We start from the raw sequence: 25,014 nt of genomic DNA on the forward strand, positions 1-25,014 counted from the left end.
GAAAATGTACAAGCACGGGTTGTCAGGGGCATCTGGAGTCTCGACAGACAACAACTCTCCTTCTCCCAAGGACCCCCAACCCATGGCAAAGCAAGTCCTGGGAAAGCAGCCTTGGGGCACAGTGTTTGCATAAAGGAACACGCATTGCAATGTGATGCACACGAATCCAAGATCTGGACTTGCTATCTTTGAGGACTGGCAAAGAGTTGTCCAGCTCCCAGGATATTTCCTTCCTGTTAGGAAGAAACACAGACAATTCCAGGTACTTTCCTCCATTTTGTCCCATGAGTCAAGACGCACTTTTTAAAGTCACCCCATGTTCTTGATCTTGAGAAGTCACCAGCAGAGTTAATAGACATCCCAAGCCTGACACAATCAACAATGATGCATGTTTCTTTCCTCTGTGTGGCCCTATGCCCAGAGTGAGAGATGTAATATAAGCAGCAGAGAAAATTATTAGAGATGGAAAAAAAATCACATGAAGGGAATGACTGGCCAAGATGTGAATCTAAGCAGCCAGTAGGGACACTTGTGAGTGTCCCCAGCAGCCGGCACTTGCTGAAATTGCTACTCTTATCAGGGACATGAGTTCTCTACATACAGTAGTACCAATAGCACAGCAGGCAAGGAGGATATATGACTGTTCTCATAAATGATCTGTTCTTATTCTGTACAGGAAAAATCAATGGAAGCAAAGCATTGTCATATTTATACATCAAAGATCGTGCTGTGTTCAATGGGATTTTTATATAATTTTAAAGATGTTCTTTTTATATGTCAGTCCCCACATGATCTGCCAGCAGGATGTACACATCATTACACAATTACATTGTGGCAAGAACACAGAGATTTTATTTCAACTTTGATCATGTCTACAAGATCTTTGCATTCTTTTCCTGAAGAGAGTAACTTAAAAAAAAAAAAAAAAAAAAAGGCAGGAGCAAGAAGAGGGTCAGGATGAATGCCAAGCACAGCTTGGTTTGTTTCCAAAGCATTGTGAGCAGTCTCTCAGAAAGTCAGATGTAACATCCCATCGAGGGCTTCCGCTGGACTGTCGGGGACGTGAGAAGAGACCAGGAAATGCAAAAGTTCTTTCCTAGTTCCTCTCTCTGCTGCAACAGGCTGCCGACCGCCTGACGTCTGTGATGTGAGCCGCATCTTGACCCTCTCTTCCTGCCCTGTGATGGTCTCAACATGCAGTTGGCTCCCTGGGAACTTTTCCCACACTGCAGGTTTCGTTATGAGCTTATGCATTTCTCATACTCCTCTTCCTTTAAGGCAAGGTGTTCAAAATCATCCAATGGATATGAATTTAAATTTCCGACTTGCAGCTGCCTACAAGATATTTATAGTTTCAACCCTGGTCATTATTTCAAACTCAACATTTCCCAAATAAAACTTACCCTGGGAATACACTTCCTGTTCAACATCTGGATGCTGTCCAAAGGGCCCACCATGGCCACAGGCACTTTGATATAGAACTTAAGTGTTATTTTTGTCTTCTCTCCATTTCCTGTATTTCCAGTCATTGATTCTAATGGGCTCTTATTAAAAAAAAAACACATTTTTTTAAAGATTTATTTATTTGAGAGGTAGAATTACAGACAGTGAAAGAGAGACAGAGAGAAAGGTCTTCCATCCACCGGTTCACTCCCCAGATTGCCACAACAGCTGGAGCTGCGCTGATCTGAAGCCAGGAGCCAGGAGCTTCTTCCAGGTCTCCCATATGGGTGCAGGGGCCCAAGGACTTGGGCCATCTTCTACTGCTTTCTCAGGCCATAGCAGAGAGCTGGATTGGAAGAGGAGCAGCCAGGACTCGAACAGGTGCCCAAATGGGATGCCGGCGCCGCAGGCGGAGGATTAAGCTACTGTGCTCCGGAGCCGGCCCTGAAACACTTCTTCTGATTGTACTCTTCTCCCCTTCATTGCCCCTGTCACCCCCATGGGATGGCTTGCTACTCCCTGATTTCCCTGACCCCTGACCTCCTGACTGTCTCCCTGACTCTGGTCTTACAGACAACTGCCAGCCCAATCTACATTTCACCTCACTTCTGTGTTAGGAGACCTTCAGCAGCATCAATGTAAAGTTCCTACTTTCATGACTTGCTAGCACTCGCCTTCGGCTAACTACAACATATACATACATTTTCTGCCTTGGACATCAGTTTTCTTATTATTTTAAACATCTATTTGAAAGGCAAAGTTAGAGAGAGAGAAGGAGAGACAGAGGGAGAAAGAGAGAGATCTCCCATCTGCTGGTTCACTCCCCCAATGGCTGCAACGTCCAGGGTGGGCCAGGCCGAAGCCAGCAGCTTCACCTGCGTCTCCAACATGGGTGGCAGGAGCCCAAGCACTTGGGCCATCCTTGTTGCTTTCCCAGGTGCATTGCAGGGAGCTGGATAGAACTGCAGCAGCGGGTCTGGAATTGGCACCCATAGAGGATACCAGCATTGCAGGCAGCGGCTTAACCCTGCATACCACAGCACTCACAGCTGTGTCCACTTGGTGTCTGCCATGTGTGGCCCTGTCCTGGGCATGTCCATAGCTTTCTCTGGTATATATTCAAAATGTCTCCGTTCTCCATTGCCCAGGCCTAGCCCCCTGCTTTTATCTAAAAGTGTGCCTGCTTTCCTAGGCCTCCGTCCTCTAAACTCACATTATATTTGTGGTCTCTACCATAGAGTTGTTATAATGATGCACTGTTTTCTAGTATTTCTTGAAGTTTTGAGTTTGTATTTTTTCTCCAACAACCTGAAATCCTCTAGAGGGTGGGAACATTGTCTTTTATTTCTTCCTTTCAATCATCTCCTCTTCTTGATACCTTATTTGTATTTCCTAATCCTATATTTTACCTGTTTATATTGTATGTTTTCTTGGAAGCCAAAGGCAAACATTGGTATAATTTAAAAAGTATTTCTTCTATATCTTCCATAAAGTATAGGAGAAACACACAGCAGGATGTAAAAATGCCCTCAGTAAATATGCAGTTGATTTTGAAATATATTGAGGCATAGATGTGTTAATTTCAGGCCAATAAAAAGTTTATTTAAGGGGCTGGTGCTGTGGCGGAGTAGGTTAATCCTCTGCCTATGGCGCCAGCTTCCCATATGGGCGCCAGTTCTAGCCCCAACCGCTGCATTTCCAATCCAGCTCTCTGCTATGGTCTGGGAAAACAGTAGAGGATGGCCCAAGCACTTGGCTCCCTGAGCCCATGTGAGAGACCAGGAAGAAGTTCCTGGCTCCTGGATTTGGATTGGTGCAGTTCCGGCAGTTTCGGTCGTTTGGAGAGTGAACCAATGGAAGGAAGACCTTTCTCTTTGTCTCTCCCTCTCACTGTCTGTAACTCTATCTCTCAAATTAAAAAAAAAAAATCTTAAAAAAAAGAAATAATGCTTTAAAAAAAGTTTATTTAAGCTCCTTGATTGTGAATCTAAATAGAAGCATTAGGACTTTTGTCTTTCTGATTCATCTCTTTCTAAAGATTCATTTTGTTTGTTTGTTTATTTCCTAGTTGAAAGGCAGAGAGAGAGAGAAGGAAAGATGGAGAGAAAGAGATCTTCCATTCTTAATGCATTCCCCAGATGGCCATAATGACTGGGGCTGGACCAGGTCAAAGTCAAGACCCAGGAACTCCATCTGGATCCCCGATGTGGGTGGCAGGGACCTAAGGACTTGGGCCATCTGCTGCTTTTCCAGGCGCAGTAGCAGGGAGCTGGATTGGAAGCAGAAGACTCGGGACATAAACCAGTGCTCTGACCCGGGATGCTGGAGTTGCAGGCAGTGGCTTAACCATTGCACCACCATGCTGGGCCCTCTGATACTGTCCCAGTACCTTGATAATGACTTGAAACAACTAAAATTAAAGAGAGAGAAAAAGCAACAACAAACAAACTGAAAAATTTTTTTAAAAAAGAGGCTTAGATGAAAATTCAAGGGGAGAGGTTGGAAATACACTGTCTCAAGATGAGGACACTTGTTTATGGTGTATTCCACCAGACACCAAGCTCCAGCACCTCCACTGACAGCATAGCATGGGGCACTGGGAAGTCGGGACAGGGGATAACATAGGCAGAGGTGGAGGTACAAGGGAGAGAGAGAGAAAGATGACACAATAAGAGAAATGGAAGAAACAATCCAAAACATAGTTTCTGTGTTTAGTTTTTTAAGAAGAAATGCATTCTCTGGCATAAAGAATAGTTCAGGATCAAAGGCTAAGATTCTGATTTTAGAAGTTTTCAATCTGCTTTCCTCAGTCCTAAGCTGTGGGGTGAATGTGTTTGGTGGGAAAGATGATTACAGCTTTGCTCCAGGGAGTGATACCCCCTCCTGAAAGCTTCGCTCATGTCCGTTTTATTGTAGGGGCTGACTGATAATATGCCAATCCCACACATCTGTCTTGGGGAAACAAATCACAGGAAAGCAACATGTCAGTTTAAAGGGTAGAAATTCAAGCCCAACTTTGATTTCTGCAACCAACACCACATCATAGGAATCCCACAATTGCTACCCTGGTAGAACAAGCAGTGCTGGCTATAAATGGACTGCCCCATTGCCATAGTGGCCTGAGCAAGACAGGGAGGCAGGCAGCCTGTCATCCGTCCTTGGCTCTGTGGGCGCTCAGCCCTTCCTTCCCAGGCAGCAGTGGAAGAAGTCCCACTTCTTACCCAAGTCTTGGTCCTTGCAGGTTGCCAGCTTTTGTGGACTTGACACCATAGGGGGCCAACACAATACACTCGCACCTTTAAGCACCTGTATGTCTCTTAAATTATCTATTTACTGTACACAGGGTTTCTTTTCTTTACGTTTTAATTTATTTTCATTTTATTTGAAAGACAGAGACAGAGAGCTCTTCCACTTGTTAGTGTACTTCTTCAAATGCCCATAACAGCCAGGGCTGGGCCAGACCTAAGCCAGGAACTGGAACTTAACTGGCGCTCTCATGCAGGGAGCAGGGACCCAAGTCCTTGGGCCATCACCTGGTGCCTCCCAAGTTGCACATTAGCAGGACACTGTATCAGAAGCAGAGCCAAGACTCCAACCAGGCACTCTGGTGTGGAATGTGGGCATCCCAAGCAGTGACTTAACCGAATGTGGCAAACACTCACCCGCAGAGAAGATTTCAACATCCAAGGTGGTCTCATTTGATACAGAGTAGTTTGAAGTGAGCTGTTTTGCACCAAGATCCAAAACATTCAGTGGTGCTAGCATTTAGTATCTAAAGCCTCAAAAGAAATTCTTACTCATAGAATCTGCATCCTACCTTCTCCTCCCAACCCAAGATTCTCAATCAGAATCAGTTCTTAACAGTTCATATTAAACCTCGGTAGGGAAGGGAAAAATGAAAGTGGAATTACAAATTAAGACCAGAGGGAATGGCTGAATTAGCTTATATTAAAGGGTGAGCTGGTAGCAAGGTGTTTCTGCCTTTAGGGAGTTTATTGAATGTGCTTTTGTAGTATAATTTATAAGGAAATTGGTTTTACTCAAGAGGACATTTTTGCTTTATATCTTGTAGCACCCTGAGTGCTTAAAAAATGGAGAAAGTAATTCCATTAAGCTTTCAATTTTCGCTGGCAAAAGAAATGAACTAGATGTGATTGGAAAGATAAGGCACTGGCCTTTACTTGAACTGACCTTGCTCCAGGGGTCGAGGAACAAGCAGCATGGCCTTTGTTCCAGAGATGTCATTTCATGTTTAATTAGAGGGCTAGAGTGCCATTACCCCCCCACACCATGTAAATCCCAACTTCAGTTTGCTGAGAAAATGTCCATTAAGTTCCCAGTAAGCAGATCATCTGATCATTATCCTAACAGCTTTGAGTCATGTGTTCATTCGGGTGATCCTTAGATGACCAAAGTTCATAGTGAATGTTAAAATCAAGAAATATGCGAGAGAGATAGGAGCTGATGTTTGGGGAATTATGGGCCTCCCCTTGCCTGGAAGTCATAGTCCACTCAGCTAGACCAAAAGGCTTTAGTAGAATCCCCCAATTCTCTTCTTGAATTTAATCTCTTCTATTTTATGGAGGGCTTGGGGAAGAAGAAAGTATTCAAAATTAAAGAAATCATACCTATTGTTCAAAGCTAAGATGCTTTCACATATCTGGTAGGGTTTGTAACACAATCAAGTCCTATAGTTCTTAATTTATAAATTGAAGCCTCCAAAAAGCAGCCAACAACCACATGGCAATGCAGTGGTTTTGTTTTTCCCTTTTTGTGTGTATATGATCATTTGAAAATAAGATTTGTATGGGTTCCCTCAATGCAGCAGACCTGGATTGAGTTCTAGGCTCCTGACTTCAGCCCCCTGGCTATTGTTGGCCTTTGGGGAGTGGACCAGTAGATAGTTTTTTTTTTTTTTAACGGGCAGAGTTAGACAGTGAGAGTGAGGGAGACAGAGAGAAAGGTATTCCTCCCATTGGTTCACCCCCGAAATGGCCGTTACGGCAGGCGTGCTGCGCCGATCCGAAGCCAGGAGCCAGGTGCTTCCTCCTGGTCTCCCATGCAGATGCAGGGCCCAAGCACTTGGGCCATCCTCCACTGCCCTCCTGGGCCACAGCAGAGAGCTGGACTGGAAGAGGATCAACCAGGACAGAATCTGGTGCCCCAACCGGGACTAGAACCCGGGGTGCTGGCACCATAGGCGGAGGATTAGCCTAGTGAGTTGCGGCGCTGGCAGGAGCTTTCTTTTATAAAATATGTTGCAATGCATATGGTACTGTCATTTTATACCTGATGAATAAATACTTCTGGAAGACAAATTCTTAATGTAGAAAAGATAAATCCATTTGTAATCTTGATATTGAGTGCCTCCGATTTTGCCAACACAATTTCAAGTTTTTTGTTCAATTTTATACATGAAAAATAATATTTCTCTGTGGTTAATGTACATTCACCCTAGGAGAAGAGAATTTTTTTTTTATTTTAAAGATTTATTTTTTATTTTTTTGGAAGTCAGAGTTAAACAGAGAGAGGAGAGGCAGAGAGAGAGAGAGAGGTCTTCCATTCGCTGGTTCACTCCCCAGATGGCTGCAATGGCCAGAGCTACGCCGATCCGAAGCCAGGAGCCAGGTCTCCCATGCGGGTGCAGGGGCCCAAGGACTTGGGCCATCTTCTACTGCTTTCCCAGGCCATAGCAGAGAGCTGGATGGGAAGTGGAGCAGCCGGGTCTCAAACCAACGCCCATATGGGATGCTGGCACTTCAGGCCAGGGCGTTAACCTGCTGTTAACCTGTGCTGGCCCCAGTGGAATTTCTTTTAACATGTTTGAACTTCATTTCATTTTCGATGAATTGTCAGCTTTCTTTCTCTACCATAGTATAAATGTCTTCCATCTTTAAGATTGCCTTATGGCAGGACTGGCGCCGTGGCTCACTTGGTTAATCCTCTGCCTGTGGTGCCGGCATCCCATATGGGCGCCAGGTTCTAGTCCCGGTTGCTCCTATTCCAGTCCAGCTCTCTGCCGTGGCCCGGGAGGGCAGTGGAGGATGGCCCAAACGCTTGGGCCCTGCACCCACATGGGAGACCAGGAGGAGGCACCTGGCTCCTGGCTTCGTAAAGGCCATTTGGGGAGTGAACCAACGGAATGAAGACCTTTCTCTCTGTCTCTCTCTCTCTGTCTATAACTCTACCTGTCAAATAAATAAATAAATAAAAAGGAAAGTGGTAACTGCCTGGAAGGCAGGAGCTGTTGACATCGGCCGTGATTTCAAACACAAGGCCACTTATAAGAGTTCCGTTCCAGTTGTTTTAGGCATTCTATCTCTCACTGCCTAACTCAATCTGTCACCAAAAAAAAAAAAAAAAAAAAGCGCCGCCTTATGGCTTGTCTTACAAATATCTTCTTTCATTAATTTTTTAAAAATTTTGTTTATTTATTTGAAATATAGTTACAAAGAGGCAGAGGCAGAAGCCGAGAGAAAAAGGTCTTCCATCCTCCAGTTTCCTTCCCAGATGGCCGCAACAGCTGGAGCTGTATCAATCTGAAGCCAGGAGCTTCTTCCAGGCCTCCCATGTGGGTGCAGGGGCCCAAGGACTTGGGTCATCTTCTATTGCTTTCCCAGGCCATAGCAGAGAGCTGGATGGAAGAGGAGCAGCCGGGACTTGAACCAGCGCCCATATGGGATGTCAAAGCTGCAAAATGGGGTTTTATTCTGCTGTACCACAGCACCGGCCCCTTACAAATATTTTTAAAATGTTTTATATGTTACGATGTTTGACATCTTAAAAACTTTTCTAGTTGAGGATATAGACCTTAGAAGATTTAACTTCAAAGACCTCTTGGGACCACATTTCTCATCTAAGCTGTAAGTAATACTAGTGGTAGCTCACTCACTGATTACTGACTGGGATAATTCCATTATCTTTAAGATTTCCCATGTTTTAATAACAGCACTGAATGGAAGTTCCAAGATTAATGCTAACTCTAGGTCCCTTCAACATGGGACTGGGAGTCTGGGTCATGGCAGTCCCCTAAGAATTTACACTGAGTGAGAGCCACGTGGCGTTCCTGAAATGGAAATCTAAACAGCCAAATCAGGACATTATTAATAGGAAACACAAAGAGAATCAAAGGAATGTTCATGTGCAAACCACAGAGGGGTTATTTTAAAACTGTCCTTGCTCACATTGGCTGGTGAACTGAAACAGCTCCTTCCTGTCACAGGTGACAATTAATAAGGGCAGAGGCAAAGACTTCCAGCATAGCTGTGACAGCCCCGAGTCACAGAAGTTAGTGACGGTTGGACCCTTTGCTGGGCCTGGTTGTTGACTAACCCCTTTCATAAATATCCTCCTGTTTATTTTGGTAGATTGGCAAGTTATTTTTCTTGGAAAGATGTAATTTTAGTAGGATGCTACTTTGATAAGGACACAGCTTAATTGGTTCAAAATACACTTCTAAACATTTCATATGGATATACACAAGGAGTTGCACAAACATCTACCAAATGCACTTTCCAAACTTGACTTCTAATATTGTTTATAGTTCAGCACTGACATTCACCTAAACTTCTAGGGGTATGGAAATGTTATCGTATTATCACAGGAACAGAAAATTAAATGCACAGCAGTGGGAAACATAATCATAATTTGTTCCTTCCAAACCTATTAAGCCCAGGAGGGCATTATATCCTACACATCAGACAAGTAAGAAGAAATATTTGAAACCAGAGATGAATTAAAGCTACATATTAAAATGGCAGTTTTCAAAACAATGGCGTTATCTCCTCTGCTCCCCACCTCCACCCATTGGGGTAGATAGGGCAGTAACAGGAGGAAACTAGGAAACTAGTAATAATTCACTTGCCCAGGTGATTATAAAACTAGGTTTTTTTTTTTTTTGGCAAAACTGTAATAAAACAACCTGGAATTCCTGATCTTTAATTCTGATAAGTAACTTGATAGTAACTGAAAGTTAATAGGAAATTTTTTTTTTTTTTTTTTTTGACAGGCAGAGTGGACAGTGAGAGAGACAGAGACAGAGAGAAAGGTCTTCCTTTTGCCGTTGGTTCACCCTCCAATGGCCGCTGCGGCTGATCCGAAGCCAGGAGCCAGGTGCTTCTGCTGGTCTCCCACGCAGGTGCAGGGCCCAAGCACTTGGGCCATCCTCCACTGCACTCCTGGGCCACAGCAGAGAGCTGGCCTGGAAGAGGGGCAACCAGGACAGAATCCAGCGCCCTGAATGGGACTAGAACCTGGTGTGCCGGCGCTGCAAGGTGTAGGATTAGCCTATTGAACTGTGGCGCCCACCAGGAAAATGTCCTTTTAACATGACTTACACAGTGCTTTCATTTCATGGAACATTAGACTGATGGTGAACCCCAAGAGGAGGTTCCTAAGAGATGCTGAGACCTACTGGTCACTACCTGGTTGGGATAGCTCTGCCAGTCCTCTGTGGACAAGCCAACTTCTAGCTCTCACTAGCTAAAGAATCCTAAAGGAGTGGGGGCAGAAAGGTTAAATAATACCTTGTAAGACTCCATACTTTTAAGAAGACTCTAATTCCTTGGGGAACCAAGGAAATAAATTTTGTTAGCTGAAGACATTAACTGAATCACAAACATAAAGCTGATTCCTGTAGACATCTTCTGTCTGAGATGCATGCAAAGAACTTTTATGAAGTAGAAATTAAGTCAAATATGTCCTAGGTTTAAAAAAAAAAAAAAGAGCAAAGTTTTAAGGATTGACACAAGAAACACATAAAGGTTGAACATCAAAGTTTAATCTTGAAACCTTTTATCCAGTCCTCAAATCATTAACATGAAAAGGAATGATAAATTGCAATTTTATCATTACCACATCACTGTGTAACAAGCCCTTGTTACAAAATCTCCATCTACTGTCTCCAAAAAACCAATAGAAAACCCATACATTATATTACCTAATGATCTATTAACAGATGATATTTTAACCAACTTTATACCAGGAAACTATTAACAGAGGTACTTCAATCACATAGCTTAAAATATGGAGAAGACAGGTAAAAAATTATCTTAACCTGTAGTAGTCTTTTTACTTTTTAAAATTTTTATAAAATACACTAATTTTCCCAAAATAAAGAATATTATGACACATTGGTGTCAACTTACACAGATGAAAGCTGATGTCAGCTTTTTTTCTAAAGTTCATTTCATCAACCCTTTATATATTACATGAATATTGAAGTTTTTTTTTTAAAAATTCAACACACAAGAATGTAATAATGTACAGTGTTTTATAAAAAAAAAGTTACTTTAGGAATGATTCCACTTTCAACCACATATTTCTTTAAGACCATGAAACGTCTTCCTTTATAAGAAGACTTCAGTTCATGTTTCTATTTCCCAGTTTTAATTCTTTGAAGTAAAAAAAAAAGTTATTTATTTATTTCCCATGAGAAAATTGTACTAACGATCTTATTCCCTACCAGGCTGTCTTCCCTCCTTTTGTTTTCAGAACTACCCAGACCCACAACTGCATGGCACCGTAATGAAACTGGTGGGAGAGGCCAATGACATCAAAGTGTGGATATAAAAAGATGGGCTCAGCTGCATCCTGCCACAATTGTAAGGTGTGGGCACATCCACTCCCGTCAAGCCTTCCAGAGCTTCCCCAGAACAGTCACGGGCAGCTCCCGGAAAAGCTCATGCTCATGTCAGTCTGCTGGCAGGAAATGAAAGAGCATTTTTATTAAGGACTTGTGTAATGGCTACTGGATGCCTTCACCAGAGAAGGAGCGAGTGCACTCAAGAGATGCTGGTCAGCAGTGGCTTTGGGGGTAGAGAAGAGAATACTGTTTATTTTACACCACCTGCCTCGGTCAATTCTGAGTGCAAACTAACCTCGGCAGGAAACTGCAGTGACATAGACACACCATGCACAGTCTACATTACTGTGGGACGCCAACAACACATGCAACGTGGTGGGGGAAAGATTCACAATGGATGAATGTCAACTTTTCACAGTGTTTCTTACAGCCTTTGACTTTAACATGAGTGCATCACTTACCATCACTATCTCACAAACATTTTATTGTGTCCTGGGCATGCAGACCACTTGGGGTAAAATGGGAAATGACATTTCATAGCCATTCTCAGACAACGAGTACAACTTCCATTTTCCCTACTTTCCAACCAATGAATTGAACTGCTTCTGTTAGGAAAGTACATATATTTATGAATACATTTTTATTCAAAGGTTGTGCTTTATTCTTCCTCATCATTTCACTGATTTCAGTCTAGGAAAATTAAAAACCCACAAAACTAAACTGAGGACTAGGTCTTAAGGTGATTCTTGCCAAATCACAAAGACAGAGATTCACTAACTTCCGTCAAGTCTCTGTCTCCCCACCCCAGGTCTTCACGGCTACTGATTCAGTTGTATGTTTGGTTTCTCCAGGAGGAAAACCAAATCAGAGAACTGGAATTTCTGTGTCAAAGAAGCAAAGTGTAACAGCAGGGGTAGGGGTTGTTGGGGAGGGGAAGACGCATTCGCTCTCAAAGAAGCTCTTGCTCTCAACAGGAGATAATCCAGCTTCTCCTTAGCTATCACTTCATAAATTAATAATTTCTTAAAATCATAATCCAAAGAATTTATCTATTACAAGAAAATTTCAAGTTTAAAAAAGCAAATAAATTAGTTAAGCCTTGTAAACAATTGTCCATTTTAGTTATATACCTTTAGGGAAAAAAAAAAAAAACGAAAAACGGTTTTGTCTGTATGGTACAAGATAGTACAAGGCACACCTTCCACATCAGATGCAGAGTGCGAGAGCCCACACTGACACCTTCACTCTGCTCACTGGTGTAACTGAAGTTACACACCAACCTTTGCTCAGCTCCTGATCGCCCGGAAGTTCACGATGTGCTCTTTCCATTAAATTGCGTTGTGCTATTTTGTTGTGTGATGTGATGTGAAGCCTTCTCAGTGTTGGTCTCCTCAGATGTTTTCCACAAAGCTTCCCGGGAAAAGGCCAGTTTTCCCATTACGTTGTAATGTGCCTTTGAACCAGCCATCCTCTCGTTTTTTATGAACAAACACAATATCTCCTTCTTTAAGTTCAAGTTCTGCCTCACTCTGAGGAGGATAGGAAACCACCACCCTGTGCCTACAAAAGAGAGAGATTTTAGTTAAGGTTTTTCAAAGCAGTGATAGAAAATGGTGTATTATTAGTCTTCATAAGTCTTCAACATCAAAAAAAGAGAAATAGCATGACTGTTTTATAAGAGTTTGCAAAACAGCTGGGAATACAATTATTCTGTTTAGTAGAGAGTTCATATTAGCAAAGATGTAGTTTGGGAATGCGTATCTGCCATTATTTTATTTTTTAAGATTTACTTATTTATTTGAAAGGCAGAGTGAAAAAGAGACAGGGACAGTCTGAGAAATCTTCCAACTGCCGGTTCACTCTCCCAAATGCCTGCAATAGCCAGGACTCGGCCAGGGTAAAGCCAGGAGCCAGGAACTCCATCCAGGTCTCCCACATGGGTGGCAGGAGCCCAAGTACTCAAGCCATCACCTGCTGCCTCAGAGGCACATTAGCAGGAAGCTGGATTGGAAGCAGAGGCAGGACTTGATCCCAGGCATGCAGGATCATCAGGGATGCAGCTGTCTCAACTGGCAGTTTAACCTCCTAGACAATGCACGTTTTTCCCTCAGCCCATGACTGATGGCCCACATTTGTCTGCCCGAGTGACCTTTACAGGAAGAGCCATCCCTGTCCACTTCCACAAGGGAAGTTCTGCACTACTTCCCAGGAGAACCATTTCTGCATCTCCCCTCTTCTCTAGGAAGAGAGGAGCAAATTTATTTGAGTGGGAGAAGCAGCTGAGTCAGCAAGTTCAGCCCTACAGGCGGAGTGGGTTCTGCCTGCTTTCTTGTTGTAAGCACAGAGGGGTCAGGGGCCTGAGGTCAGCAATCAGGCCTGCCTACTACAGGCAGGTCTGGGAAGTCTGTCTCTCTATATCCTTACATTGGGGTTTGATGTGCGGGAGGCAGTGATTCTGAAGGAGCTCATCTCTCCAAAGATCCTCCATCAGGAAGGTTGTTCCAAGGTCAACATGGAGGGAAGGGCAGTGGCTACTAACTGCAATGCAGCACCAGCCAACGAGGGTGCCATTCTCATCTCTATCACTCTGGAATACCTGTGACTGTTTCTACTAAGATCTCAACTTCCATTAGAGGGAAAAGGCATAGTTATTGCCTACAAAGCCCAGAAGCCTACTGGTTTAATATTATCTATCTTGCCTCCATTCTCCTGAGACTCCCTATGCAGAATTATGGTGGGCTGCCAGGGAAGGCAAAGATAAGTCACTTTTATTGTATATGCAACATCCTTTTAACCTTCTCTGTTTTTCCAATATTCTATGTCTCCTCTCCTTCTTTCTTTTTTCCCAATCAAGGGGAAGAAAAGTGGTTGTGCAGGATGGTCAGTCCTGAAGAGGGCCGCAGGGATCCTTGCCAACTGGCATTCACTCTCCTGTGTAGTCTCCTCCCATAATCCACAGGGATGGCCTTGGTGACCAATCAAGTATTACAGTGTGTGGGTCCCTGAGGCTCGGTCTTAAAAGGGACTGTGGCTTCCACTGCACTTTCTCTTGGAGCATTCACTCTGGGGAAAATCAGCTGCCACGTGGTAAAGAAGCTCAACATCCCCAGGGAGGAGACCGCATGGTAAGGAACCGAGGCATCTTCCCAAAGTCAAAGCCAACCAGCTGGCAGTGACACGGATGAGCCACCCTCATTCGTGCTCCTGCAGCCCCAACCAAGCCTTCAGCAGCTAACATCTTGATGGCAATTCCCAGAAATATCCTCAGCCACAGTCCCCCAGACAAGTTGCTCCCTGATTACTGGATCCACAGAAACTGAATTAGTAAATGTTTATTTTTGTTTGAAGCCACTGGGGCTTGGGGATAAGTTGTTACACAGCAACAGATAACTAATAAAAGCCGAGATACATCTTTCTCTGATGCTAAGGAGTGAGTATTCAAGCACAGAGGTGATTCTGAGTTTCCACCTTTCATTTGGTTCTCAAAGTCAGAAACTGAGTTTATGACCTCGCAGGACCCTCTCTGAACTGCAAGTGAAAAATGTTCCAGCTTAAAAATGATGGTACAAATTTGAAACAATTGAAACCCATCAGAGCCTGGCTCTTCCACCTCTCTCCATTCTGCTCACATTAAGGAAGCCTATAGCAAGAGTTCTGCACTATCAGTCCATCAAAACACTGCAAGGGCTAAGTAAGCACTGCTCAAACAATTCCTGAACTTCTGTGGACACGGGGACCAAATTACTCTCCAAGACCTGAAGCAACAGCACAGCACAGAGCCTGGTTTATCATTCCCAAGAAAGGTTCCGCTAATTCAAACATGAATATTTAAAGACCACAAGGCTTGGGTTCAATCAAGCATGGCATGAGGGAGGAGGCATAGCTTTGAGAGAAGCCCTGGCCTGCGGGGTGACAGTCTTTAAGGTCATTCAAGGCAGCTTCACTTTGGACCAGTCATCTCAACTTTTTAGGTTTCGTTCTCTTCATCTACAGGACATAGCTGCAAAGAGTCAAACATTTAAAAAATGCAGTAGAGTGTGATTGCAAGTGTAAAGCTCTTAGTGTGACCAGGGACCTGGGACCCCTAGGAGGAGGTGGGCCACTCAGTGGCTGGCCACAAATCCAGGCCAGAATTTCCTGATATTGAGACTTGACAAACTTCAGGATGACACAGTTAGGGTTTTGGAATTTCTTCTCTGACATCCTTAAAAGAGCAAAACAAATAATTTCATCACGGACTTATCTGAAGGCAGGGTCCAGATGAGATTTCTCAAGTCTGATGCCAATATGCTCAGAATCCATGTAAAAAACAATGATGTAACTGCCATTTGGGGCAAGTTAAAATTCAAGCAAAGCTTTACAATTCTGGAAAAAAGTCTATAAATGACTCAAAACATATTCAGAATAGGTTTTTACATGAGATGTATTCCCTACTGGTTTTCTATGAGCTGCCTTAAAGGTGAAATGGGAAAAAAAGTAGTTCTGAAAATCTTGAAGTGAATTAGATTAATATTTGCATTTTATAAAATGCACTAAACCAATTTTGTCAAACAATTTTTTTTGAACTTGAACTGCTGCTGGGCTGAGAACATAATCTTCCTGCCAAGTTCCCAGTGGGAGCACATTTTCATTGCTAAGTTATAAACCTCTGGGGGGTGGAAAGAGAAACCATGTGCATAATGGAAACTGTGACACAGTCTCCATCCTGTGAAGACTACCAGGTGTAGCAGTAACAGACTGGACTCAGGGATCTCCCAGCTCTCGTGCTGCCTTGAGCCTTGAGAGGCAGTCTGCACAGAGAGTTTTAGTACAGACACATGAGGCCAAAAACTGGGCACAACTGGCCAACTGTCTCAGGCACTGAAAGGCGGTGCCAAGTAGAATGTTTACAGACCAACACACAGATGTAGGGCACAGCTGCAGGGCTCTTCCATCTGCTGCTCCACCCTACGCCTCACTGGGATTATGCTTGTCTTTATATGAATAGGGCTTCAGAGCAGTTCTGAACCTCAGGAGCCAACGATTATTCTCCCATGACATCCGTGGGACCTGCTGATGCACCTTCAAAATCTGTACCCTCTTCACTCTCATTGTCACCATCCTGATTGATGACCTCATTACCTTCCATCCGGACAAAATCATCCACCTGTCCTTCTCTTCCTCAATCTCTCCTTTCCCCAATACATTCTACACAGAACTTGCATATTAATTTTCTTAAGTGGCGGCTCTATTGATAGCTACCTATTGCCGAAAAAAATCATCGTTAATTTTCCAGTGCCTGTGAGTAAGGTTAATCCTCATCCTAGTAGGCAAAGCTTTCAATGATCCTGACCTTAATCTCTCTTTAAAGCAGAGCTACTATTATCTCCATGAATGTACCAAACACCCCTTTATGCCTGAACATATCCCCTAGAGATGGGACTTTACTTCTCCTACTTTAAACTGGCTCAAATGATTCCTTCCACTGGGAGTTCCCTTTGACAATACCTCTGCCCATCCGCGCCCTATCAATCTCTCAATGCCTGGCTCCAATTCTCCCCTGTGAAATCCCTTGCCCCACGGCTGGAAGTAATTTCATGCTTGACTAAATCCCAGAGGCTTCCATGTATATTTCTTATGGCATTTAGCACAGTCTACATTGTATTATTACCATCTGTGTCCCTGTCTCATTTATTCCACCAGACCATAATCTGCTTGAGGGGTGAGATGATGCGAAATTCACTTTATATGCCTTATACTACTATCCACAGCACATGTGCTGATTCTTAATAAGCATACTGAATGATGAAAAGGCCTAACTGTATAATAAAACTATTTTTAAAATGTTCAAATTTCCTTAAAAGAAATGAAACTCTGACATATTACAACATGAAAGAACCTTAAAAATACAGGCTAAGTGAAATTTGTCCACAAAAGGACAACTGTTCTATGACTGTGCTTTTGAGGAACCCAGAACTGCTATTCAGAGAGAAATCAGAATGGGCATTTTGTGGGCTAGGAGAGGAGAAATGGGAGCTACTGCTTACGAGGATATGGAGTTCCAATTTGGGGTGATGAAAAATGTCTAGAGATTGACAATGGGTGAATGGCTACACTATAACAATGTGAATATACAGGGTACTTCTAAAGTTTCATTGAAAAATAGAACTAAAAGTAAGTTTTGGGGTGGGTGTTCGGCTTTTAAGACATTAGCTAGGATGCCTGTGTCCCACATCAGAAAACCTTGGTTCAACTCTCGGCACCTAACTCCAGCATTCTGCTGATGTGCCTCCTGGAGACAGCAGGGATGGTTCAGAACGTGGGTTCCTGCCACCAACAAGGGAGACTTAGACTGAGTTCCCTGCTCCTGGCCTCAGCGTTGGCCCTGCCCAGACCACTGCAGGCATTTGGGGAATGAATCTACGGAAAGGAGCTCTCTCTGTCCATCTGTCTCTCTGTCTATCCAAAAAACAAAACAAAACAAAACAAAAAACTAATTTTGCCACAAAAAAATTTTGAAATCCATGCATAGTTTTTTAATAATATGCATTTCCAAGGACTTTTTGAAGACTCCTTTGTCCTTATAATGTTGCTGAATTGCATACTTCAAAAAAATGATACATTATATATATTTCCCATAATTTCAAAAAAATAAAATTAACAAATGCATAAATCAACAAAAATAATGTAAATATTAGTTTTAAAAAAGACAGAAATGCACAAAGCTGACTGGTACCTTTGTTGCTTAAAATAACCCTTCCTCCCTTTGAACAAAGCATGCCGTGCTGTGGCTCACAGATTTGGCCCTGAATGGGTCTCTGTCTCCTGGTGGCTTTGTGACCATAACTCAGCTTTTGCTGATAGCTACCAAAGTGGAATTCAAGAGTCTGTGATTATATAAAGAAGCTCCACTGATAATCTGAAGCCAGTCTTTCGGGTTTGGGCTTTGGTATCCTAGCTTCCATCAGAATAGGCATTTGCAGTCTTTAATTAGTATAAACCGTCATTTGCTTCATATGCCTGGCCTCTCTGGTGTTCTCTGGAGTTCACACCTTTTCGTTTCTAATTTTCCCTGGTATAGCCCCAGTTGGCCCCCCGTGGCTCTGGGAGGCACGCTGTCCATCACACTGGTCTGGGAGAGTAACCATTTGCTGCTTTCTGCCAGTTGCCACAGCAATCTAATATCCAATTAAGTATTTTACTGGCAAAACCATACCAGCTCGCTTTGTAGCTTGCTCAAAGTCCAAGTAAATTATGTCCATTGCTTTACCCAGTGGGTTCATTGTCACTGACTCAAAGAAATTAATCATGCTGGTTAAGCCTGCCTGCCTTTCTGTAAATCTATCTCTATCCAATTTGTATGTTTCCAAGTATTCTAGCTTAATCCCTGATCAAAGATCATATGTTCTTTTCCAATTTATAAGACAGGTTTATAGGTATGCAGTTATCAGTTTAATTCCTGAACTTAAAAATATATTCAGAGATGACTTACTGTGTCTACCTAAACCTTTTTATATTTGTTATTTTTAGGAAAAGAAAGAATACCTGTCACACATACTATATTTGCCATCCTGTCTGAAACATTTTATTTCTTCTCACTACAATTTCCTAATTTTTTTTCTCAATCCCCTAAAACACAGCCTAAAATCCTTGTTCTATTATTTCTGCTGTCATCAATTATACATTTTCTGCCTCTAGGATATAGTGCTATTTCTTGCTTGTTTTTTCGGCCTTTCTGACAAACACAAAAGAATCCCTTTGTTCCTCAGAGGATTCTTGCGGCTGACACTAAGACCTGTCAACACACTTCATGTTTCATTCTTCCTTATTATGGGATTGCTTAAGTCTTTATATCGTGCCAATGCATCTTCCCACTGACAGCACCGGCTGCTCGACTCATATTCTTTTACCTTAGGTATATGGGACAGGGTCATGGTTTGGGCAGAAACCTTATGCTTGTTCTCATTATAATCTGTAGAAGAATCCTGGCTCCACTTGTTCAATATTATACGTTAAAGAATAGCTTTATGAAATTCTACCAGTAACAGTTCTACAGCGACACTGGGGCTTCTGCATTTTCGCCAGGGCAGGAGCTGTTTACTATTTTACTGTTTACTACTGTGAAGCAGGGGACTGTAAGATGCTGGAATGCTTGCTGAACACACTAATGTGGAAGTTAATCCTTCCTTCATTTTTAGCATGAAGTACTTTTGGTGTGTTCAAATTTTTGAAATAAGAAAGCAGGTAATCCCTAAATTACATATTTGGTAGCTTTCTATTAACCAAAAACTTCCAATCACAGTGGAGAGTAAAACATTTTCCTATGCTAGCCTTTTCTGTTGATTTTACAGTTAGGCAGACCTAAAACCCCAAGCTGAAGAAACCCTATTACCATCATTATCTGAAAGCAAAGGACTGTGGAATGCTGGACAGGCTGGCTATTAGAATAATGGATCAGAAAAATATGAACTTGGGCAGAAATCTTCTCCAAAGACCCCTTTCCCACATGTAAAAATCGACATGGTTATAGGCAAACCTGCCAGAGAATGCCAGAGTGCCCGTGCCCATCTGTCCCGTCATTAAGTTCTCGCCATTCCCTATCTGATGTGCGTCCCATGCTCCCTGAAACGCCATCACCTGTCCGCCTTAGTGAGTTCTCCTCTTCCGACGCACTGAACAGCAGGAGCCTGCTGTTGGAAATGAGCTGCTCTGCTAGAAAGGGGCTGGAATGCAGACGCTACCACGATTGAGGACATCTGGCAGCTGAAAAGGAACGCCGAGTGGGGGCGAGCAGGGGGGCAGCAGTCCCAGAGCCAGCGCCTAGGGGGAACTGGGCAAAGTGAATCGTCACTCCAGACAGTCACACAAATGCCACCCGTGACAGGGAGTGCCTCCAGGCATGAAGGGAACACGGCAGATCAATGCCTGCAGGCACGCAGGGAGGCTCTGTGACCAAAAGAGAGTAAACAAGTAAGTAGACCAACTCCAGGGACGGCAGTCGCTGTCCCTGGAAAGCAGAGCAGCGCTCAGAATGAAGATGAAGTGAACTCAGCAGGGCATTTCAAAGCTTTTCTAAGAGCACAACAGATGACAGAGAGGATGGGATGGTTTCATCTGGAGAGAAGGAACACTTTTAGGGCAATGTCTCATTTCCAATCTAGTTTTAGAAGGATGAGATCTATAGAAAATTGTTTCACCTCACTACAGAAATATATGATAAAGTGTATACTCTGAACTTAATACACATTGATTGTTTAAAGTTTTTTTTTTTCAGTTTTTCATATTCTATTTTCAAGTGAAAAAGTGTGCCAAAAATCATAGGAATGAGGCCCAAGATTTTGATGAGTATTAACATTCACAAGGCTCCGTCTGAAATCCAGAGGTAAGGTAATGTAGGCAGTGTGTAACCCTTTATGGTGGGATTTCAAATAAGCAACATGGAAAATGCTACCAAAACAGTAACATCTCCACAAATTAGAAAACTGCTTTGTTTATGAAATGCAGGTACAGAGGGAATGAAGCTTACAGAAACAATAAAACAGATGACACTGAAAACAAATGTTCATCTATTTATGTGTTATGTAAAAATAGTCTGTTGTTTTCAGTGCACTTTATGATGTTTTCGTGTACAACAAACAATTTCTCTTTTTAGTCTGTATAATTCTAGTAGATGTTTGCCTTATGAAATGTATTTTCTTTCTGCAAAACATTCCTAAGAAACTCAGGGGCTTTTATTAACCGAACCACTCCCCTCTGTAATTAATATTCAAAGACAGAATCACAAAAACAGGGCTCAATACCCTGACTGTAATTGAACCAAGCCACTGAGTCACAGAAGTAGAGCCAGAACTGGGACCAAGAGCTTAGCCATACCCGTCTGCCTCAGGAGGCAAAGGACAGAATTCTCTTGGCTCACAGAATTCCCCACTTGCTTTGCAACTAGCAGATAATGATGTCAGCCTTTAATAAAACAAGCAAAGAGTAAAACACGGGAGCAGCTGCTGGTGCTGGGACAGAAACAAGAAGATGGATGTGAAATGAACCAGGGTCCACTGACCGCCAGAGTTCATCTGGACACAGTCCTGTAGTGGCCGAATGGAGAAAACAAAGGAAAAGAAGGCTGGAAGCCTAACCCAAGGAAGAGACGTGAGACAAAAGGGGAAATTAGGGTGTTGTGGCGAGTGGTAAAAGAAAATTAGTACTTGGTTATTATTACAAATTCAGCTTAAACATTAGGAGAATATGGAAAAACATAATATCAGCAAAAAAAGTTCCAACATACTCATCTGTTAGGTTTCTCCTGGAACGACACTGAACTCACCTTTCACAAACAACAGGCCTAGACTCATTCATGACAGGCCCCAGGGAGGAGCACGCCTGCCGAGGAGGGGGGGCGATGGGGACAGCAGAGTCCAGGGAGCTGGTCTTCCGATGAAAAGCATCCTGGGCAAGGGCAGCCCCTACGGCCGACGCTGCCACTGGGCCATCTCCGTCCAAGGTGCAGGAGCCAGCCCTCCCGTGGCCGCCCCCTAGTGGCAGCTCAGGACCCACTGCTCCCTGCAGGGGCAACTCGCTGCCCCCCAGCTCCACTTCCAGGGTGGGGGATGCTGGAGGGGATACGCGGGGCTTCCGTTTGGTGGAGGCGCCAGAGAGCAATTTCAACAACCCCTTCTTTTCTTTCTAGAAAAGAAAACAAGAGTATTATTTTAAGGAGATGAGCAGTACTATTTCTGATGTAACCCACTGGGCCCTATAATTTCAACTTTTTATTTGATCTTTCCAAGTTACTTCTGTAGTTATTTGGTAATTCATAATCTGGCAACAAGTTTCTGTGTAGTGTTAACCCCACGGTTCACTTCCTTTCTCTTTCTGCCTGCATTTTATGGTCTGTTGTGAACATTCTGTTGTTCATTGTCATCTTCCAGTGAGGTAGAGTTGGCAGATAAAAAAGGTGTAAAAGTGGGGAGAGCGTTTAAGCTGGTGGTTAAGACACCTCCGTTCCACAGCTGAGTACCTGGGCTTGATCCCTGGCTCCAGCTACTGGTCCCAGCTTCCCGCTAATGTGCACTCAGGTAGAAGCAGTGAGGATTCCTGGCTTCAGCCCCAACCTTTGCAGGCATGTGGGGTGTGAACCATAGTCTGGCAGCTCAATCTGTCCATCTGTGTCCCTATGTCTGCCTCTCAAATAAAGGAATAAAAGTTTAAACACAGAAAACAAATAAAAAGATGTAAAGCAAAAAAAACCCAAAAAACCAAAAAAACAAAAAAACTCATCAATTAGCATCTTGGGTGGCAAAAGGAGATGTTTCAGGACAAAACAGAAATCTAAGATAATGGATTTAATTTCCTGAAATTCTGCCTGTCCTATCTCTAATTACTGTAAGACAGCTGGCTGTATGCTGAATGAGATGTAAACCTGAAGCACTTAACTCCACATTCACAGACTTGAGCCTTCTGTTTACAGTTGGCTAAGCACTAACACACTTCTCACATGTCACCCCTTGGATGAAGTTTAAAAGAAGTCAAACCATTCTGAATGTACAAGCATGTCATTAATTAGAAACCCAAAAACAATGGCACACCATTCTGAGGAAAGTTCAGTATGTTCACAAATATTTTTCTATCTCTTTTGGTAAGCAAATGTACAAACAACTTCATCCCATAGAAGCCACCACTTGAATTTCTCTTACACTCTCTCTTCTCAAAGATTGATTGACTTGTTTGTTTATTTTTACAGTTACAGAGAGATTGCCTGTCCATCGGTTCACTCTCCTCTCCAAATGGCCACCATGGCTGGGGCTGGGCCTTGCTGAGGCCAGGAGAAGGGACCTCTACCTGGGTCTGGAACCAGCACTTGGATATGGAATTCTGGCACTGTAAGCAGAATTTTAACTTTACTGAGCCACAACAGACCCCTCCCCCCCTTTTATACTGTCACATCTTGCTCTACTCTCCAGGTCATAAGCTAGCTCACTCTCATTCTCAGCCCCCAGTTGTCAGTGATGTTCTTTTTGATGAGCAACCTTAACATCATTATTTAAAAATCATTATTTAAAACTTTTATTAAGATGTCAAAGTCATCATTAAAGTCCTCTGAATGGAAATACTGCATAGAAAATGACACATTTCAGGCTGAACTCCTTCCTTAGAAAATCTAAGCACAGTGGGAGTAATAAGGCCTCACCAATGCCCCACAAAAAGATGTAACACTGAAGAATTTGTCTTGGTAATATGAGTGAGTTCAGACTCATAAAAACCCCTCAGAGAAATGAAGATGAATCCATGATAACACAGTTCCATTACAAAATGGCAAAAAAAAAAAAAAAAAAAAAAAGGAGACAAGAGATCATCATCAAAGGACGAGCCAGCAGCTTCGGTAAGTGGCACTGAAGTCTCCATTTACCTGTGTTGGTCATTGTACACATGAACTCAAGGCTAAAAATGGGAAAGGGGTGGAAGGGGGAGGGGGGCATGCTCTGGTCCTCTCTGTACCTGCTTCACCTGGACTACAGATGAGCAGAGCGCTAACCTCCCCCTCCCCTCTCGCAGGCGGAGGAAGGTCCCTTTGCATTTCTCTTCAGTGCCTGGCCTCAACACGTTTTACTGGCGTTCACCTCACCTGGTTAACAGCACACACTCTGAATGTGCTGAGGAGATAAAGCTTCTTCTCTAACAAGCGTGGACCAGGTGAATACCTGGCAGAGCTGCTGCCACAGTTATAGCGAGCCTCAGGTCCAGAGGGTGAAGAGATGAGCCGGGAGAGAATAATATCCAGTAGCTCCCACTTCCTGCGACCTCCAGCTATTCCTGCCACTATGTAAGAAAGCTCACTCTAATCCCTGGACCCCCATGGATCGGCTGGGAACATCAAGTCCATTGATAAATTACAATCTCAGCAAGCCACAGCTAAAGATGTTTCTTAAACTCAGTTCTGGGCACTCAGAAGAATATCAGATAACTGACTGGTGCTCAGGGAACAGCCTCTAAAGTGATTAAGAAGAAAGATGAGTTGGTTCATGTAAAATGATTAAGCACATTAAGTACAGCTTGCTTTAATGACTTCTAAGGGATGTGTTATCATCATCAACCGAGGCTGACTACCCATGGAGCAGAAGGCAGAGGATTAGGTATCATGGTGGGGTGCAAGGGTAAGGCATGGGGATGCTAACACAGGGAGGAGGCTGTCTTAGTTCCAAGGACCTTGCTTTTAATATCATATTCTGATGCTTTCTGCATTAACAGAACAATGTGCCACTTGAGAGAGAGAATGTTGCAAATTCAGGCAGTTACCACCTAAGGGCACCTTTGTGGTTTTTTTTCAAAATCCAACAGGAGAAATGAAAACTATGGATGAATTAATAAAAACTACACTTTAACAATTTTTAAACTGCAATGGTAGTACACATGAAAAAGGGGGACATCTTTTAGCATAAACCTTAATAATTCATCCCCTCATGGGGTTTCCAAGAAATTATTCCTAGATGAAATCATGTTTTTATGGTCATAATTTTCTCTTCAGAAGATCTGATGATTTAAAATAGCATCACACATAGAAAAAGAACAATCTGGGCCAAAAAATAAACACCAGATAATCAAAGAGTAATTTTTATATACAAAATAATTCTGAACATCAACTCAATTCCTTTCTATTAGTCACATAACAGAGAATGAGCCCAATATGAGAGACACCAAGTCAGAGTTCCTTTCCAGGGAACAATCAGCTTTAAATAAGCAACGCACAGTTAACAATACTCTACCACTCAGTCTTCTCTCTCTCCTTTCTATGCCCTCAACATATAGAGAAATCACCAAAAATAGTCTTTTGGGCCACTGATCACCAATAATCTACATAGCCAGCCTCCTAATAATCAGTCATGGTTCTTGCTACAGATTCTCACAATATTAATTTATGAGACTGTCTAAAAATAATCACTCATACTTTGAACAAATATTTAAGTGTCTAACATGAACCAGGCAATATACTAGGCTCTGGGAATACAACTGTGAAA

At 42.9% G+C, this 25,014-nt stretch overlaps 1 protein-coding gene across 3 annotated transcripts in view; it reads right to left on the reverse strand.

Moving 5' to 3' along the window:
* Nucleotides 1-10,202: 10,202 nt before the first annotated feature.
* The window catches only part of SH3RF1 (SH3 domain containing ring finger 1), a 196,838-nt gene continuing 182,026 nt past the window's right edge, over nt 10,203-25,014 (reverse strand). For all 3 annotated transcript variants that reach the window (XM_008249697.4, XM_017338128.3, XM_002709468.5), the window contains 2 exons: nt 21,327-21,685; nt 10,203-12,586 (listed from right to left, as the gene is read on the reverse strand). In XM_008249697.4, the coding sequence (XP_008247919.3) occupies nt 12,418-12,586; nt 21,327-21,685 (528 nt within the window). In that variant the 3' untranslated portion in view covers nt 10,203-12,417. The remainder of the gene's footprint in view (nt 12,587-21,326; nt 21,686-25,014) is intronic.

Source organism: Oryctolagus cuniculus, chromosome 2, assembly GCF_964237555.1.
Source record: "Oryctolagus cuniculus chromosome 2, mOryCun1.1, whole genome shotgun sequence".
Classification (NCBI taxonomy): domain Eukaryota; kingdom Metazoa; phylum Chordata; class Mammalia; order Lagomorpha; family Leporidae; genus Oryctolagus; species Oryctolagus cuniculus.